We start from the raw sequence: 20,206 nt of genomic DNA, 5'->3' as shown, positions 1-20,206 counted from the left end.
GTGGGTGATAGAGGGCGGCGCCCCAACCCCCTGATCCGCCCTGCTCTGTGTGTGACAGGGAGCGGTGCCCTAACTCCCCTATCCGCCCTACTCTGTGAGTGACAGGGGGGAGCTCCTCAACCCCCTGATGGGCCCTGCTCTGTGCATGACAGGGGGGAGCTCCCCAACCCCCTGATGGGCCCTGCTCTGTGCACGACAGGGGGCAGCGCCCAACCCCCTGATGGGCCCTGCTCTTTGCGTGACAGGGGAAGGTGCCCCAATCCCCTGATCGCCCTGTGGCTCTGTGTATGACAGGGGGAAGCTTCCCAACCCCCTGATCGCCCTGTAGCTCTGTGTTTGACAGGGGAAGGCGCCCCAACCCCCTGATCAGCCCTGCTCTGTGCCTGATAGGGAGGAGCTCCCCAATCCCCTGATCGCCCTGCGGCTCTGTGTTTGACAGGGTAGTGCCATAACCTCTTCATCGGCCCTGCCCTGAGTGTGACAGTGGCGGCGCCCCAACCCCCTGATCAGCCCTGTTCTATGGGTGATAGAGGGTGGTGCCCCAACCCCCCTCCACGGACCTTGCTCTGTGTGTGACAGGATAGAGCCATAACCTCCCCATTGGCCCTGCCCTGAGTGTGACAGAGTGCAGCGCCCCAACCCCCTGATCCGCCCTGCTCTGTGTGTGACAGGGGGCGGTGCCCCAACTCCCCTATCGGCCCTACTCTGTGAGTGACAGGGAGGAGCTCCTCAACCCCCTGATGGGCCCTGCTCTGTGCGTGACAGGGGGGATCTCCCAACCCCCTGATGGACCCTGCTCTGTGTGTGACAGAGTATGGAGCCCCAACCCCCCTGATGGGCCCTGCTCTGTGAGTGACAGGGGGCAGCGCCCCAACCCCCTGATTGGCCTGCTCTGTGAGTGATAGGGGGCAGCACCCCAACCCCCCAATCGGCTGTACCCTGAGCGTGACTGAGGGTGGCATCGCAACCTCCCAATCCACCCTGCTCTGTGCATGACGGGGCGGCACCCCAACTCCCCAATCGGCCCTGCTCTGAGCCTGACCAGGGGCTGCACCTAGGGATTGGACGTGCCCTCTGCCACCCAGGAGCAGGCCTAAGCCAGCAGGTCGTTATCTCCCGAGGGGTCCCAGACTGTGAGAGGGCACAGGCCGGGCTAGGGGACCCCCCTTCCCCCCCCAAGTGCACAAATTTTTGTGCACCGGGCCTCTAGTTATTAAATATTAAGAACCCTGTGTATTGTGCCTACCCAGTATAAGTATGCAAACAGAAATATTTTAGAATTGCTGTATAGACACTTTAGATGAAATTTTTAGTTTAACAGACTTTGTAATGTTCACATCAACAAAGCAGGGTTTCTGTGGACTGGCCCTGACCTGAAGTACCACTAGAAATGGATGTTGTACTAAGTCATTTTAAAAAAGACTTCCCCTCTCTTTTTATCTCAGTTATGTTGTCTTTTTGGATTTTTCTCACACAGTGCTACTGTATTTCATGAACTGGTGTATAAACAAACCAATATTATTTCTGCAAATCAAGAACTTATATATGAAGGACGCCGCTTAGTTCTAGAACCTGGAAGACTAGGACAGCATTTCCCTAAAACTACTGAGGAAAATCCTATCTTTGTAGTAAGCCGGGAATCTCTGGAGACCGTAGGATTGAAATATGAAAAAAGTGAGTTGGGATTTTTCTTGTTCTTACTCGCCATTAAAAAAACCAACACTGGCCCTGACTGGTGTGTTCAGTGGTTAGAGCATCGGCCTTCACACCAGAAGGTCGCAGGTTCGATTCCTGGTCAAGGGCACCTACCTGGGTAACAGGCTTATCTCCCACCCCGGTCAGAGCTTAAGGCAACCAGTTGATGTGTCTCTCACATCGATGTTTCTCCCTCTCTCTCTCTCTCCCCCCCTCCCCCCTTCCACTCTCTCTGAAAAAAAGAAAAAGAAAATCAGTGGGAAAATATCCTCAGGTTAGGATTAACAAAATAAGCGAAAAAAACCTAAAAGTGATTATCTTCATAAAGTTGATTGATGATGACATTATTGTAGACCTTTCATAAACATTAAAATTTTGTAAATTAGTTGTACAAAATTAGTAAAATTTAAAAGCCTTGTCGGTAATACAATTTGATATTAAATATTTTATTTCATAAAGTGGTAAAATAGTTTATCATGTATGTTTCACTGTAGCTTTCTGCTTTTAGTGTTTTACTCATATTCACAATAACCTTTTGTGCCATAAATTTCAGCACATATTTCTTGTGCCCAGTGTGAATGGGACACTTTGCCAGGCTTTGGAGTCTAAGAAAAATTAGATCTGCATTTTGGAGTCTTTTAAATTATTAACTGTTGAAAAAAATAAACTATCCAGATTTTTACATTTCTATTTGAATTTTGGGATTTGATTTCAACTTAAATAGAGGTATTGAGCTGGTTGTGTTGGAATATATTTAAGAAAAAAATGAAATTCCTTAGAAATATTGTAGGTAATTTGTTACAGGATGAGCATTATTGTTTCAGGTATTGTTGTTCTTTTAAATATGTTGATATGATTTTTATTTTTTTAGAGATAGAAAGGGAGAGGGAGAGAAAGAGAGTCATTGATCTGCTGCCTCTTGCATGCCCCCTACTAGGGATCAAACCCAAAACCTGGACTTGTGCCCTGACCTGGAATGGAACCTTCCACCACTTGGTGCATGGGAGGATGCTCAACCACTGAGCCACACCAGCCAGAGTGTCGGCCTGCGGACTGAAAGGTCCCAGGTTCGATTCTGGTCAAGGGCATGTACCTTGGTTGCGGGCACATCCCCAGTAGGAGGTGTGCAGGAGGCAGCTGATCGATGTTTCTCTCTCATCGATGTTTCTAACTCTCTATCCTCTCTTTTCAGTTTCCCTCCCTAAAGTACATCCACGTTATGATTTAGATGGAGATGCTAGCATGGCTAAGGTTAGTATTTAATTAAATATCTATATAAACATCTGAGTTCAAATTATCTTATCAACAGTGGAAGCAATAAAATGTATTGTGTCTTTATATATGCCTATTTGATTTAGGAAATCATTCACTTAAATTGTTATCCATTGCAAATTATTTTGTGTTCTTTCTTTTTGACTTTATAGCCTTTTTTTTAATTCACAGAAAACTTTCTCCATGGAGGCAGTGCATGTTTAACATTATCATGTTAAGGTTGAAATGTTCATCACAGTTCTATCTGTCCTTAGCTTTTAGAAATTGGTAGTTAATTGTGTTTTTAATTAAACTGATAAAAATATATGTTTGAAAATTTTTATGTAAAAGGTTTCCTTGCCCTGTACCATAGTTAGCACCAAATAATAACATTTTGCATTTCCTCTTTAGGCAATGACAGGAGTTGTGTGTTATGCCTGTAGAATTGCCAGTACCTTGCTGCTTTATCAGGAATTAATGCGAAAGGGGATACGATGGTTGATGTAAGTAACAAGTGGAAATTTAAAAATTGATCTTCACATAGACCTCACTAAATAACTGATAACCACCCCATCTCTTCAGACTAGGTTGGGTCAGCTGCTTGATTTTGTTACAATATTTTGTTTTCACATTTAGTTTATAAAACATTTAGCAGCTATTTTATTCATTGATTTTATAATGACCTTGTGAGACAGGATATTAATATCTGAAAACTTACACCACACTTACGATGTGATGGCAAATGAATTCCTTTTCTGAGGACCTTAACTTGGTTGTCATTTCATTTTCTTGGGAGGCTTAGTCATTGTTGTAATCCAGTACAACCTGTATTTCTTTCCAGGGTTTTTGTTCTCAGAATCTCTTCCTAAATAAAGTATACACTCAGTTGTGTTTTTTTTTTAAATATATTTTATTGATTTTTTACAGAGAGGAAGGGAGAGGGATAGAGAGTTAGAAACATCGATGAGAGAGAAACATCGATCAGCTGCCTCCTGCACACCTCCTACTGGGGATGTGCCCGCAACCATGGTACATGCCCTTGACCAGAATCGAACCTGGGACCTTTCAGTCCGCAGGCCGACACTCTATCCACTGAGCCAAACCGGTTTGGTGGCACTCAGTTTTTTTAAAAAAACAAAAACAGCATTTTTAAATTCACATGCTATAAAATTTACCCATTTTTAAAATGTGCAATTCAGTGATTTTTTTTTTCTTTTTCTTTTTTCTTTTTTTTTTAAAATATATTTTATTGATTTTTTACAGAGAGGAAGGGAGAGAGATAGAGATTTAGAAACATCGATGAGAGAGAAACATCGATCAGCTGCCTCTTGCACATCTCCTACTGGGGATGTGCCCGCAACCCAGGTACATGCCCTTGACCGGAATCGAACCTGGGACCTTTCAGTCTGCAGGCCAACGCTCTGTCCACTGAGCCAAACCGGTTTCGGCTAATTCAGTGATTTTTTTGTACATTCAGAGTTGTGCAATCATCACCCCTAATTTTTATCAACCCAAAAAGAAACCTGCACCCATTCACTCCCCACTTTTGTTATAACCTCCTAGCCCACCACTAGTATACTTTCTGTTGTTGTAGATTTGCCTGTTCTAGACATTTTATATAAATGAAAGCATATGCTATGAGCACACACTCACCCTATCAAGCAATTTAAAAGCTAATTTTTTTTGTACTACGTCACTTAATATAGTTACTCTTGGTCAGAATATTGATAATCTAGTTCGGTATGTTCCCCCTAAAAGTGATGCTAGGAGATGTTTTGAAAATGACCTTTTTTAATTCTTCATGATTTGTAGATATCACCTTTGCTTTTGATAGAAATGGAGAATAAATGGTGTCTTTTAAGAATCATAACTCGTTCTATACAACATCATTTGAAGTTTTTGAATTTTATACACCCACAGTAATGGCATCATGTTCTCTGGGCTCCTAGTGTTCTTCAACTTAAATTCTTGTAACAGTTTCTCTGTGCCCACCTCATTCCTAGCCTTCCCTTCTTGCAAAAACAAATCTAAATGTTGACTCCAATTGTTTTCACAGTATTGTTACTAGCAGCTCTCGTTTCTCTTGCCGTTGTTACCTATCCTAGTCACTGCTCCCTAAAGCTTTTATTCCTTTTACTTTTGAGCTTTTAGTTTATTAAGTCATGAGAAAATAGTTTTTAATATACACCACTGTTGGTAAACTTCTTTATCAGTTAGTAAGGTCTCTTTGTTTTTATAACTTTTAAACTTGTAAATACCATTCTTAGCAAAAACAGGCATCAGGTCTTAGTTTGTCGACCCTTGATGTAAACCAAAAGCCCTTCAATTATATTATTTACTACTAGTGGCCTGGTGCACAAAATTCATGCACTCCAGCGGGGGAAGAGGGTCCCCCAGCCTGGCCTGTGCCCTGTCACAGTGGGAGAGCCCCCCGATCCATCGCCCCAAAGAGTTAGGTCCTGCCAACCCATCCGGGGCTCCTCGATGAATTGCCCCAAAGAGGTAGGCCGGAGCTGGGGGAGGCCTGCGGACCCCCGGCACAGGCACACGGAGAGGCCTCCACCACCCCCCACCCCCCACCCCCGTCCTCAACGCTGCAAGTCCCCGCCCATCCTCGCCTGCTACGCGTGCAACCTGCTGATTGGTCGTTATGCGTGAGGGTGTCCCGACCAATTTGCATATTACCCTATTATTAGTATAGATGTCATGCTGCTTCTTGAGAGGTTGCCTTGATATAAAGTAGAAATCGAACAGGAGTCTACTATGAGTAGTAAAAATTCTGGTGGTATAAGATGTAATGCTATTCAGCTTATTTCTTTTTATTGTAGATTAGTTCTTATTTTTAATCTATTAATGCTTTGGATTTCTAAATTGTTAACCTAATATGTAGTAATGGTTTATGCCCTAGATATGTATAAGACTCACAAAAATGCTTTTAATAATAAAAAGTGAATTGGCTCTCATAATATATCAAGACTTAAGAAATTTGAACAGAAGGATATCAGAGTAATTAGTGGTAGGCAAGAGAAAACAAATAATTCTTTAGATATACTAATGAGAATTTTTTTTTAGAGAATTAGTTAAAGATGATTATAATGAAACTGTTCACAAAAAGACAGAAGTTGTGATCACATTGGAATTCTGCCTCAGAAGCATTCAAAGTATGAAAGTGTGAGTAGGTTACTTTCTTAACTAATAGTTGTTAAAATGTTAAATATTGTTACATTTCTGTTTAATTTGTTTAATTATCCTTGACACATATTGCATGCTATGCAAATGTTTGTATTAAGGCACAACCTTAGTTTAAGTTTCTTCCTCACAAAGGCAGAAAAATATCCACTTGTCTCAGTAAGAAATGAACATCATCTCTGTTAGTATTTCTCCTTCCCTTTGTTAGGGAAAAGGTAACCTGAGCCAGAAACATCTCATGTTATACCTTGCAAAGCAGATGCTCTGAATAGGAAAATAAAAAGCCTGTAATCAACAAAGGAAATAGGAAGAGGTATTCTAGAACTGTAGTTTTGTAGTATTTTTTTTAATATATTTTATTGATTTTTTACAGAGAGGAAGGGAGAGAGATAGAGAGTTAGAAACATCGATGAGAGAGAAACATCGATCAGCTGCCTCCTGCACACCTCCTACTGGGGATGTGCCCGCAACCCAGGTACATGCCCTTGACTGGAATCGAACCTGGGACCCTTCAGTCCGCAGGCCGACGCTCTATCCACTGAGCCAAACCTGTTTCAGTGTTTTGTAGTATTTTTAAAATTTGGGAATTACTTCTAGTTTACTTTGCTTATTTAGCTTATCCCTGAGAATGTCTTTCGAAACAGAATATTTCAAATTGCCCTCTTCCTAGGCTATACTATTTGTACAGCATAGGAAATATAATTAGTGAAATCAGAATTTACTATTGACCACTATTAATTCTGAAATGTAGTATTATGTCTATTATCCTGGCATAAGACTATATGAAATTAAGTTGTCTTATATTTTATCTCTTAACCTGCAAGTGTTTAAGTAGAAGTATATAAAATTCTTTCTTTACAAAGACATCAAGTTTTCTTGAAATCTATTGCTTTGTAAACTTTGTATTCAGAATTTTATCCTTAAAATATGATGATAATAAGAACTCAAATGTAATTTATAAAAAATCTTTTTAGATTAAATCTGTGTATTCATTATACTCATTTAATTTTTCCATACTTGGTTTTCACACAGATATGAAAAATTGTTGAAAACCAATCTAGAAGCAACAGACTTAGATGAAATTTCAGACATACACACCAAATTGTTGAGAGTAAGTATTTACAAAATTGTGAGAATCATAGGCTCATAATCAGTTTCTTTGCTGGTGAGAATAGATCTAAACTTTCCGAGAGAGATAATGTACTAAAGGATACCTGAAGTATTCTTTTCCTATTTTTAGGTACTATTTATAATATTTAAATACCATTACTGCCATGCAAATCTTTACAATGTTTCCAAATGTCTGCTTTGCTTTAAGCCCATTTCTCTCTCCCTTTCTTCCTGTCTGTCTTTAAAATTGATAATGTTCTTCTTATGTTGCTTCTATGGCAGTTAAAGCAAGCTCATAAATGTAATTTAACAACAGGGTACTTAAACTTGCTTAGAATTAGATGCATGTTAGGAAAATATCAGATCTTTTCTAAAATAAAAAGTAAGAAAAGAAAGATTTAGGTTCCTAAAGGCTGGGAATCATTTCTATACCTAAAGGAATTAGGACAAAAGTCTCTCTTCTACTGAAAAATTACAGTAGCATTTCAGGTAGTTTCTGATCTCTTAATACAATGTATTGTAAAAGAACTGATTACTAATCCCAGGATTGCCCCTATTTACCTAGCTATTCCTGCCTGGTGACTTAAGCAAGGCCTTTAATTCTTTGCTTCCTTATTTTCTTTTTCTTTAAAATATGCAGTTTTTTATCCTTTTGTACCAATTAAATGAGATAAAAATGCTATACTCCTGCAAGTTTTTAGCATTTGAAGTATTCTTTCATGAAATGGATGTTAAATTAAAAGAAAAAGAACTTGATACAGTATCCCTTTTTTCTTTTTCCAGCTTAGGCTGATTTTTAGTTGTTTTTTTCCTTCAGTTTTATATCTAGAACAGTGATTTTCAAAATATGAGTCATGAACAACTAGTAGGTTGTATAGTGTGTAGCAGTGTTTTTAAATGGAATGGAATAGAAAATGTTAGCATACATCACATATAATAATGAAATTACTGTTCCAGGAAACTTTCAATTCAGTTATATATATACACATTTAAGTGATACAGAGTTAAATTAAAGTGAATGTCATGGTCAAAAAAGTTTTTTAAATGTTGATATAGAATAAAGCAAATAAAAGTTAAGAAACAAATTGTCTTCCCCAATATTTGTTTTTAAATATAGGCAGTTGTATTGTGTTTTTTGTTCTTTTTCTGCTTTTGTCTTAGAACTTTATTTACTGGCTCATAGTCCGAATAGGTACTTATTTCTAGTGCAAGCGTCATTTGAGCACTTGGAATTGAAGTTGTATGTTTTCTTTAGGGAGCCCAAGTGTTTCTCACTTGTGTGACATTTTTGGGAAGATGTGGATTTCCTATGAGAATTGGAGCATGGATGATTAAATAACTTAAGGTCGCTGAGTCTTATGAAATTAGGGCTTTAACTTCAGACCAATTACTTTTCACTATGTTGCATTGTTTTTTTCTCATAACTTGTTTATTTGCTTAAAATCTCCTAGTGGAGATCTTAAAATTTTTTCCTACTGTAAAACAAAATGTTTAAATAAAATGTATATGTAGAAATGATACCATATATGCTCCCCACCCCAAAATGATTCTCAGAGTAGGTCCTGGACCAACAGCCCCAGCCTCACATAAGAACTTGTTAGAAATGTACATTTTGGGGCCCCACCTGTTGAATCAGAAACTGTGATGGTAGGGCCCAGAAATCCATTATTTGAGTTGTTGGGGTTTTTTCTTTAAATACTTTTTTATTTTTTAATTACAGTTGGCATACAATATTATATTAGTTTAAGTGTACAAACCAGTGATTAGACATTATATAACTTACTAAGTAATCTTTCCAGTGCATTTTGTGCCCATCTGATACCATATATAGTTACTATGATATTATTGACTACTAGTGGCCCGGTGCATGAAATTCATGCACGGGTCCCTCAGCCAAGCCTGCCCCCTCTCATAGTCCAGGAGCCCTGAGGGGATGTCCTACTGATGGCTTACGCCTGCTCCTAAGCTGCAATTAGGCCTCCCTCTGCAGGAGGTGACCGAGATGATCAGGGGAAGGCACCTGAGGATATTTTTCCGTTGATTTTTAGAGAGTGTGGAAGAGAGGGAAAGACAGAGAGAAACATCAGTGTGAGAGGGACACTTCGATTGGTTGCCTCCTGCATGAGCCAAGGCTCTATCCACTGAGCCAAACTGGCTAGGGCAGGATATGACATTTCTTTTTTTTTTTAATACATATTTTATTGATTTTTTTACAGAGAGGACGGTAGAGGGATAGAGAGCTTGAAACATCGATGAGAGAGAAACATCGATCAGCTGCCTCCTGCACACCCCCTACTGGGGATGTGCCCACAACCCACGTACATGCCCTTGACCGGAATCAAACCTGGGACCCTTCAGTCCGCAGGCCGACGCCCTATCCACTGAGCCAAACCGGTTAGGGTGGATATGACATTTCTTATTCCCTCCAGCAGCGGACCTTCGTTTTTTCCCCCAGGAGTGAGGTGGAAAAACCCTAGATCACCTTCTTGGATTCTTATTAGCCAAGTTACCGAGAACACTGCGATTGGCATACCGTGAGCTTAGCCAATGAGTGGTCAGAAAAGGTGTTTCCTGTGCAGCTCACATGTGTAGAGGCGGCACTTAAGTCCCCGCCCACCCGCGTGCACCTCGCCAGACACGCAGCCCTGCCCAACCGCGCATACCCGCTGTACACGCAGGTGATGGATTGTGATGGCATGAGAGTGTGACGTCCACATAAGCTTTTATTAGTATAGATACTCCCTATGCTGTACTTTACATCCTTGTAACTGTTCTGTAACTACCAATTTGTACTTCTAAATCCCTTCATCTTTTTCACCCATCTCCCTAACCCCCCTTTGATCTGGCAACCCCCTTCGATGTTCACCATATCTATAAGTCTGTTTCTGTGCTGCTTCTTTGTTTATTTTGGTTTTTTAGAGTCATTTGTTGAAAGATATGTATTTATTGCTATTTTATTGTTCATATTTATATCTTTTTCCCCCCATCTGCTTCTTAAAGAAGATCCTTTAACATTTCATGTAATACTGGTTTGGTGGCAATGAACTCCTTTGCCTTTTTCTTGTCTTGGAAGTTCTTTATATGTTCTTCAATTTTAAATGAAAGCTTGCTAGGTAGAATAATCTTGGTTGTAGGTCCTTGCTTTTCATCACTTTGAAAATCTTTGCCAGTCCCTTCTGACCTGCAAAGTTTCTGTTGAAAAATCAGCTGACAGTCTTATGGAAGCTCCCTTGTAAGTAACTAAATTCTTTTCTCTTACTGCCTTTAAAATTCTCTCCTTGTTTTCATCTTTTTGCATTTTAATTACGATGTGCCTTGGTGTGGGCCTCTGGGTTCATCTTGTTTGGGACTCTCTGTACTTCCTGGACTTATATGTCTATTTCCTTCACCAGGTTAGGGAAGTTTTCTTTTTTTAATATATTTTTTATTATTGATTTCAGATAGGAAGGGAGAGGGAGAGAGATGGAGACATCAATGATGAGAGAGAATAATTGATCGGCTGCCTCCTGCAAGCTCCCCACTGGGGATCGAACCTGCAACCTGATCATGTGCCCTGACCAGGAATCAAACCGTGACCTCCTGGTTTATAGGTCAAAGCTCAACCATTGAGCCACACCAACTGGGCAGGGAAGTTTTCCATTACTATTTTTTTACACGGGTTTTCTTTTTTTTCTTGTTTTAATATATTTTATTGATTTCAGAGAGGAAGGGAGAGGGAAAGAGAGATAGAAACATCAATGATGAGAGAGAATCATTGATTGGCTGCCTCCTGCACACCCCGCATTGGGGATCAAGCCTGCAACCCAGGCATGTGTCCCTGATCATAATTGAATCCAGGACCTTTCAGTCTACAGGTCAACGCTCTATCCACTGAGCCAAACCGGCTTGGGCTACATGGGTTTTCAATTCCTTGTTCTCTTTCTTCTCCTTTTGGTTCTCCCATGATGTGAATGCTGGTACACTTGAAGTTGTCCTGGAGGCTCTTTATACTATCCTCATTTATTTGTTAATTCTTTTTTCTTTTTGCTGTGCTGATTGTGCTTTCTTATCTTCCAAATCTCTGATTGGATCCTCTCCATCTACTCCACTGTTGATTCCCTATAATGTATTCTTCATTTCTGACTAGTTATTTTTTTATGTTTTCCAGTTACATTTTTATGTTTCCTGTGTCTCTTTGTTGAAATTCTTCCTAAGTTCATTGAGCATCCTTACAACCAGTGTTTGGAGTTCTGCATCTAGTAGATTGCTTATCTCCATTTAGTTTAGTTCTTTTTCCAGGGTTTTGTTGTATTTCTTCATTTGAGACATATTTCTTTATCTCCTCATTTTGGCAGCCTCTCTGTGTTTGTTTCTACGTATTAGGTAGAGCTGCTATGTCTCGTGGACTTGGTAGAGTGGTCTATGTAGTGGGTGTTCTGTAGGATCCAGAGGCATAGCCTCCCCGTTCACCCAAGTTGGGAACTCTAAGTGCGCACCTTTTCCCCACTGTTTGCTGTATACACCCTCCTGTTGTAGTTGAACCTTGATTGCTGTTGGCACTTCAATGGGAGGGCTTTACTCCTAAGCCTATCAACTACAAGGATTGGCTGCAACCACTATGAAGGATCAGCTGTCCACTCCATGAAGGAAGGTTTATTTCATCAGGGCTCTTCTGCCCACTGACTATGTTGATTTTAGAAGTGGTTGGATGATGCTTCAACATGGTCTGCTGGCTCTGGGGCCTCTCAGGAGGTTCAGGCCCAAATCCGCTGTGGCTTGTGTTCTGCCCAGAGCCACCCAGCATGAGTTACAAAGCAATCTGAAAATGGCTTCTACTTGTGCTGGGCTTGGAGGTGCCCAGGAGAGGCGAAGCTGTGGACCAAGGCTGGCTACTGCTAGTGCCAGGCCTGAGGCCACATAGTACAAGGTACAGGGAACACCAAGGCCAGATGCTGCTTGTATGAGAGATTTTAGGAAAGTCTGAAGCATGAGCCAAAACAGGCCGTTGCCTGCAAGTTAGGTAGAGCATCTCAGGGAATCTCCAGGGTGGGGTGAATAGTGTTAGCCAGGTTAATGGAGACTCAGATGTGTCTGCCTGCTGGCTATGTTGGGGGAAGGCTTAGAAAAGGAACAATGGCCTCTGCCAACACTTCTCTCTGGGAGAAAACTACTTCTCCAGCTCTTGTCCTGATGCCAGACAATTCAGTTCCTCCTCCTATGTCCCTGGTGCCTTTGGAGCTACTGCCCCAGCGCTGGAGCTCAGAGGGTGTGAGTCCAGGTAAGTCCATGCATGGGCCCTTTAAAAGGGACATCTCTGACTCTAATAGCCCTCCATCTCACTCAGCCACAATCCCCCCTGGATTTTACAGCCAAAAGTTATGGGACTTTTCTGCCTGGCACTGGAATCCTGGACTGGATGGCCTGGTGTGGGGCTGGGACCCCTCTTTCATCAAGGTGGACCTCCACATCTGAGATTTCCCTCCGAATTTTTATCTGTGCCCACGTGGGTGTGGAACCAGCTTGTTCCATGTCTCCGCCCCTCCTACCAGTCTCCATTTGACTTCTTTAATTCCGTAGTTGTAGGACTTCCATTCAGCCATATTTCAGGCATTCTGTAGTTTAGTTGTATTTTTTATGTGGTTGTAAGAGAAATTGTACTACCTATCCCACCATCTTGACTGAAAGCCCCAGCAATCCAGAAGATTTGGATGCTGCTAAAGTTTGACAAGCACTATTTTAGCTCTCTCTTTTTATATATATTATTAAATGATTGTTACCCTATGAGCAGACAATTGTTATTTTTATTTGTTGTATAATACTATTAAAGAGCACTTTCCAGTTTTGGGTTTTTGGTGGGTTTTTTTGTAAAACTTTTCTTTTCATAGAAATAATATTGTAGCCAATGGATTTATTAGTATTTTTACTTATTATCTCCCTGTTGTTGGTTTTTTAGGTTGCTTGCCATTTTCACACTTCTATGTAATGCTGTAAAAATAAATAACTTTATCCATAAACTATTTTCCATAGTGTGGAAGTATAAGGTACTTAAAGCATATACTTAACATATTCTTAATGTTGATGTTAGAGAAGACATAAAGCATGGAAAGCAAGACATATTTGACCATAAAACTTAAGATGTCTATATGTTAAAAAAATGTTAAAAAGCAAATTGAGAAAATATGATAAAGGTTTTTTAAATAAAAATACCTCATTCAGATTGATTAGGAAAACATTAAATCTGCAGTTAAAAGACAATGTTTAGAAATTATTTTAAAGATCAGTTGACCTAATAAAACTCTTGGGAAAAAAATGTTTACAATATTAATAGCAAAATGTATTATAACAGGAAGGTACTATTTTTGTCTTTCAAATTAGCCAGGCTTCATCAGAGTTTTTGGTTCAACAGGTGGGACCCCAAAGTGTGCATTTGTAGCATGTTCCTATGTGAGCTGAGGCTGCTGGTCCAGTGCTGACAAGAGTGTAGTTAAAAGGGCATGATTGTTTGTTGCTAATCGCAGTGTAAACCGCCACTGAAAACTTTATTTGAAATCAGTAGTATGTATCAGAATCCTTAGTATTTAGGTATTTTTATTCTTTAAGTCTGGCCTTTATCCTTTCTTTAAAAGTTTTACTAATGCTTAGTTCTGTGGTAGGTAAATGATAAATACTAAGCTTAAAATGAACAGACTCTTAAATGAGATTTCTTTTCATTTTCTGTTTTAAATAGGAATTATCTTTTTGTTTGGCATCTGAACGTATAGAGCTCAGTCTTGGCTACCTACATTTTATCCTTGGGGCTTTATTATGGGATAGAGTATTAATATTTTACAGAGAAAGAAACAAGCTTAATTGAATGATTAAATGTATTTGTATATTCAGACTTTGAGTTTAAATAATCCATAAAGAAATATGATTAAGACTTTAGACTCCATTGGCACTGTGATTATCATTTCTGATTTTTTGGTAATCTGGACCTGAACTCATTGATTTTATTTAGCTTTCCAGTTCTCGGGGAACAATAGAAAACAGTCTTCAGGATATCGAAAGCAAATTATCTCCAGGTGGATTGCTGTCAGATACATGGGCCCATCAAGAAGGCACTCATCCAAAAGATAGACAGTAGGTTATAACTTTATTGGTAGTTTTTGCTCTTGTTAATAATGTACTTTTTCACATCAAATCAGTTAATTTATTTGGGCTTTTCTTCCTTAAATAGTGTAGAAAAGCTACAAGTCCTGTTAAATTGGATCACAGAGATTTACTATCAATTCAAAAAAGACAAAGCAGAACGTAGTAAGTAAAATTTAACATTTGTTAATCTAATAAAATTAGCCCTCCTAGTTGTAATTCAGCTTATAGTGAAGAACAAATTTAGTATATTTATAAGGATGGCTGCTTAAGTTATTTTTCAGAGATTTGATTCTGTCAGACATTAAATGTACTAAATGATTTTTAAAACCAACCTTTTGTATATTTCAAACAAGGGGTCATGAACTCCACAACCTCTGGAGGCCAGCATATAGCAGGGATAAAATTGGCCAGTGGAGACTGAGGAGAACTGGAGAGGAGATACCCCCGTCCAAAGGGGAGAGTCACTATTTAAATTCACCTGATTTATTGCCCAATCTCTCTGTATCTCAAAAAGAGCTAGAAAAACAGGTTTTATTTGAAATATTCTGTTTTTAAATGTTGGCAGCTACTTTTCCTTTTTAATGTTAACACCTTACAGACCAAATGAAAGCATTTGTGGCCTGTATTTAACTCATGGGTCACAAGCTAGTGACACCTACTTTAAACTCTTAGATTTTTTAAAGTAATCTCAAAGAAAAAAAATACTGTGTGTGATTTTATGATTGTACATTTACAAAAGTAATATATTTTTTTACTTTTAGAATTACCTTATAATGAAGAACAAATCCACAAATTTGATAAGTAAGTGTCCAGATTATGTTTAATAATTATTTTTGGTTATGTTATTAATGTAATTCTTAAAGTTTAAATTAATTACAATTTAAAATATGTTTTAATCTTGGCTCTACACAATTATTACTGTGTGCACATATTTGAGGCTCACTTACCTAGCTCCAGATTGAGAGGATACTGAGGTGGGAGAAAGGGGCAGGCTTCTCCTACCTCAGGTGCTTCTGTTGCGTAAGGGCAGATAATGGAGAGTACAGACTTAATTACCTTCTTAACCTTAACTCAGTAAATATTTTTTGACCATTCTCCCTTCTCATTCTCCTCTTGCTATTATAACGTCTGTTAGAAACATTTGGCCTTCGTAATATTCCAAAGTCACAACTTTAAGGAAACAAATTTTACATATTGGAAAGTTTTTAAATGTTGGAAATAGAAACGGTGATATTGGTTTAAGCCTCTGATTATTTCTAAATTCTAGGCAAAAACTGTATTACCATGCAACAAAAGCAATGACCCACTTCACAGATGAATGTGTTAAAAAGTACGAGACATTTTTGGATAAGTCAAAAGAATGGATGAGGTAGGTAAACTATTTGGGGGCAATGAGTGGTTGATTGTATAATACACATTTTAATGTATATTATATATTTTAAGTAGGAATAATATTTCATTAGATTGCTTATTAATTGATTCTTTTGGTTTTCAGAAAGATGCTTCAGCTTAAGAAACAGTTGTTATCCCTAACTAATCAGTGTTTAGATATTGAAGAAGAAATATCAAAGTATCAAGACTATTCAAATGAGGTACAGCTACCAAAGTATTTAGGGGGGAAAGTACCTTTTTTGCTATTAGGGAAAATGGAAATAAATTCTTTTCTGTTTACATTTTATTATGAATGAGAAGGGAGAAATAGTACATAATATGCATGTATCAGCTCTACTTGCCTGTTTGTGGGATATAGAGATACATATTTTTTAATCCTCGCCTGAGGATATGTTTTTATTGATCTGAGGGAGAGAGAGAGAGAGAGAGAAAGAGAGAGAGAGAGAAGCTTCAACATGAGAGAGAAACATTGATTGGTTGCCTCCCATAGGTACCCTGATAGGGATTGAGCCTGCTACCTTTTGGTTTACAGGACGACACTCGAACCACCTTACCCACCCAGCCAGGTCTGTGGTATATATTTTGAGCCAAGTTTTAAGAACTTAGATGTTTTACAGTTGAAAACATCTGGTAGACTATTATTTTATCATCCATAACAAAAGATTTTTAAAAAGAGTATTGATTTAAGCATTATATCACTGATGGTTTTCAAATTAAAATGTAAAGCTATAAATGGCTTATTAAAGCCTATAACATTTGATCTAAGATCTGTAGTAAGTATTTTGTTCTGTGATTGATATGGGATTTTTTTATGTTTTAGTTACAAGAAACTTTGCCTCAGAAAATGTTTGCAGCCTCCAGTGGAATCAAACATACCATGGCTCCAATTTATCCATGTTCTAACACGTTAGTAGAAATGACGCTTGGGTAAGAAATTTATTATTTGATAACTATGATGTTTCCATTTGTTTTTGTTTCCGTTTATGATCTTGATCTTTTATTTTGAAATTTTTTATATTTGTTGTGAATATGTTTGTAAATATTATCTAGTGACTTAGTTTAAGCTATAGAACTAAAACATAATATAAATACAATTCTAAAACATTTGCATACTTTTTTGAACAGAGATGCTTATTTATCTTTATTTTGTATGTATAGTATGAAGAAGTTAAAAGAAGAGATGGAAGGGGTGGTTAAAGAACTTGCTGAAAATAATCATATTTTAGAAAGGTGAGTTAATGCAGATATCATTCTGACCTGTGATTTTATATGCAGTCAAGTACATACGTATCTATACCTGTATCTCCCTGTCTTCCTATATTGATAGATTAGGCCAGTGGGAAAGCAATATAAAATCAGGACCCTTATTTTGGTGACTTCCATGACGCCTTTTAATTTGTTTGGGATTGTTTGGATAAAACCATGTGAACTATGATTGATTCCATTTTATAGAAGCACTGGTTAATAGAATTATTTATTTGCTTATTTGAATCAGTTTGTGGTAATTATTTTTTATATACTGTTTTCTCACTAGAATTATTTTCAATTTTGGAATCAGAAATTATTTTTTATAACATTTTCTCATTAAAATTATAATTTTCGATTTTGGAATCAGAGTTGCTTATAAGATGCCAGCACCCTGATTGGTACTGGGTAACTTGCAGAGCTCTCTGAAAATCTCCCTGTAAATGCAGTTTTTTGAGGAGTTGGGTGAAAATGTTTAAACTCCTGCTATCTCTAAAAGGTCAAATCTAAATTCATATTTGAATTCAAAGAATATAACAGTCTACCTTCAGCCTACTCATCCAACTATATTTTTCACTCCTCCCCAAAATGACAGTCTGTGCTTGCTTTGGCAGCACATATACCAAAAATAGCAGTCTGATGCTTATTTCGCAGAGATGCTTATTTATCTCTATTTTGTTCCATACTACACTGTCCCTGTAGTATGTCATACTTACTCTCAACTCCACATCTTTGCTTCTGAATCCCACCACACCAAAAAGAAGTTATACAGTTCTTCCTAATGCTTTCTGGATTATGTCACTCTCTGTTTTCTCTTAAGAAGTTCTTCCCAAGCCACTGAATTGTATTTTTCACATATTTATAATAATACCATTGTGTTTCAGTAAGAAATAGAGTAGTTCACAGTTGCTTAAACTCTTTATTCTCCTGAAAAGTATTCTATAGTCTGCTTTAAAATGTTAGGGGCCAAATAAAAGAATCTTTTGATGATGCCTTTTTTCTTCTGTTTTTAGGTTTGGCTCTTTAACCATGGATGGTGGCCTTCGCAATGTTGACTGTCTTTAGCTTTCTAAGAAGTTTGAGAAAAGTTTCACTTTGCACAAGAAAATAATGCTGAGGCATTAAACGAATGCTTCTATATGTGGTCTCTTGTTTCTACAATTCAGCATTTGATGTGGTCATGTAAATATGTATAATATTGTAAATACATAAAAAATATATAAATTTTTGGCTGCTGTTAAGATGTAATTTTATCTTTTAACATTTATAATTATATGAGGGCATTTTACCTCAATGAGCACTAGAAGAAAGCCATTACTGCTGTGTTGAGATATTGATTATCTATTCTTCTGTGTAAGGCTGGATCAGATATCTCTGACTGCCTACTGGAACATTTTTAAATGGACCCAAAATTGGCATCCTTACAAATCAGAAGACTGATGACACTTTTGTAAGTGGTAGAATGGAGAGGTTGCTTCTATGGTGGGGAGCAGAACCAAACTACTGTTTTCACAAGGATCACAATTTTTTTGAGAAGGATAAAGTGGCATTATTTTATTTTACAAGGTGCCCAGATACTGGTTATCCTCGTATCTTTTTACTTTCAGATAAATTATTGAGCAAAATTTTTAAGCAATTTAATTATTAAAAGCTATTCATTTTTATTTAGGTCATGAATTTAAAATTGTCGTAAAAATTTTAGGATCATTTCAACTCTTTTAAGCTGTATATGTCTTCTTTAATTCTGCTTACTACTTCATGAAAAAAATCAATAAATTTCTCAGTTTTCATGTAAATAATTTGTATTTTTCTGTGTACAACAGTTTGAGAAACAAAAAATAGTCTTTTTTAAAGAAATATTATGGATAGTGGTGCTAAATTAGTCTCAGACTATTGGATGTAGGGACAATTTTGTTTATCTTCTAACCCACTGACTCCAGTGTAGTTCTTTCATAAATTTATGCTGCACAAATCCTACGGTGACATTCTCTGAAAAATCTACCCAGAGTTTTAAACTAAAGGATTATGCTCAGCAAGAAATTATTTTGTCCAACAAAGATTTTTTTTTAAAATATATTTTACTGATTTTTTACAGAGAGGAAGGGAGAGAGATAGAGAGTTAGAAACATCGATGAGAAAGAAACATCGATCAGCTGCCTCCTGCACATCTCCTACTGGGGATGTGCCCGCAACCCAGGTACATGCCCTTGACCGGAATTGAACATGGGACCTTTCAGTCCGCAGGCCGACGCTCTATCCACTGAGCCAAACCGGTTTCGGCTCCAACAAAGATTTATATGTGGGTTTTTGTTTCCAATATGTCAGATTATTGAAGTGTAGTTATATACAATCTGTATGTCCGTGTTAAAGATATCATGTCCTAAGCCTAGAGAGTAAATTTGTCGTGAACATTGGGCAACTAAAAGTGGATTAGGATTTTATTTGAAATCTCAAATTGATTATTATTGTGGTAAGGAATTTTAAATGTCATATAAGAACATTATAGAAATAAATGCATAGGTTGAGTGACTTTACTTATATGAACACAATTATCCCCTGTCAAATAATATACCTGTTGCTGAGAGTGGAGTGAAGGGGTGTTTAATCCCTCTTGATTTTAATGTTCAGTTTGACCATCTAACATGTATGCCCCCTAATTGTATAATTTAAATGATCATATTACTGAAAATTAGATAAAATTTTGCTTAAGTTATGTGATCAGTTAATATATTCACAGATATAGTTTTTATTTCAGTGCCTCTAGAAAAAAACACCAATAAACCCTAGCGGCAGGAATTACATTTTTATAAGTTGATAAGAGCAGTTCTATTCCGCATTAGTATTGGTTAATACTTACTGTTTTATTCCCCAGGTTAAAAATTCAACTAATATCTAATTAATTCAGGAATTGGGCAGCATCTCATCTAGCAAGGATACTCTGAGGAGTTACGCAAAATGAAAGTTTTTATAGAAAGGAGGTGGGGCAAGGGAGTCATCAGCAAAAGAAAAATGAAGGTTATGTGAGGATAGTAATGAGTTCAGGGTAATGACAGCTTCTCATTGGCTAAGCCATGGTGTTTCTATTGGCTGGGCTTATTACTGGCAAGAAGAAAACCTTCCTTCCTGCTGAGGTAGAACAGTAGGTACTCTTCCTGTTTGAGGTAATTGATGAATAGTGTCTGGGGGAAAATTGAGAGAAAATAAAGTAATTTGA

General features: G+C 37.9%; 1 protein-coding gene across 1 annotated transcript in view; it reads left to right on the top strand.

The window, feature by feature from the left end:
• TBK1 (TANK binding kinase 1) overlaps window positions 1–18,781 on the top strand; it is a 49,392-nt gene extending 30,611 nt beyond the window's left edge. The window contains exons 9-21 of the mRNA XM_070409803.1: window positions 1,478–1,674; window positions 2,888–2,946; window positions 3,358–3,449; window positions 6,019–6,117; window positions 7,168–7,246; window positions 14,222–14,343; window positions 14,441–14,517; window positions 15,117–15,156; window positions 15,623–15,724; window positions 15,851–15,947; window positions 16,568–16,674; window positions 16,906–16,977; window positions 18,006–18,781. Coding sequence (XP_070265904.1) covers window positions 1,478–1,674; window positions 2,888–2,946; window positions 3,358–3,449; window positions 6,019–6,117; window positions 7,168–7,246; window positions 14,222–14,343; window positions 14,441–14,517; window positions 15,117–15,156; window positions 15,623–15,724; window positions 15,851–15,947; window positions 16,568–16,674; window positions 16,906–16,977; window positions 18,006–18,057 — 1,195 coding nt within the window. The 3' untranslated portion in view covers window positions 18,058–18,781. The remainder of the gene's footprint in view (window positions 1–1,477; window positions 1,675–2,887; window positions 2,947–3,357; window positions 3,450–6,018; window positions 6,118–7,167; window positions 7,247–14,221; window positions 14,344–14,440; window positions 14,518–15,116; window positions 15,157–15,622; window positions 15,725–15,850; window positions 15,948–16,567; window positions 16,675–16,905; window positions 16,978–18,005) is intronic.
• The last annotated feature ends 1,425 nt before the right edge of the window (window positions 18,782–20,206 follow it).

This window comes from Myotis yumanensis, unplaced genomic scaffold (genome assembly GCF_028538775.1).
Source record: "Myotis yumanensis isolate MYYU_CA2020_CCGP unplaced genomic scaffold, mMyoYum1.0.hap1 SCAF_3, whole genome shotgun sequence".
NCBI classification, from domain to species: domain Eukaryota; kingdom Metazoa; phylum Chordata; class Mammalia; order Chiroptera; family Vespertilionidae; genus Myotis; species Myotis yumanensis.
This window is presented reverse-complemented; position numbering and strand designations above follow the sequence as displayed.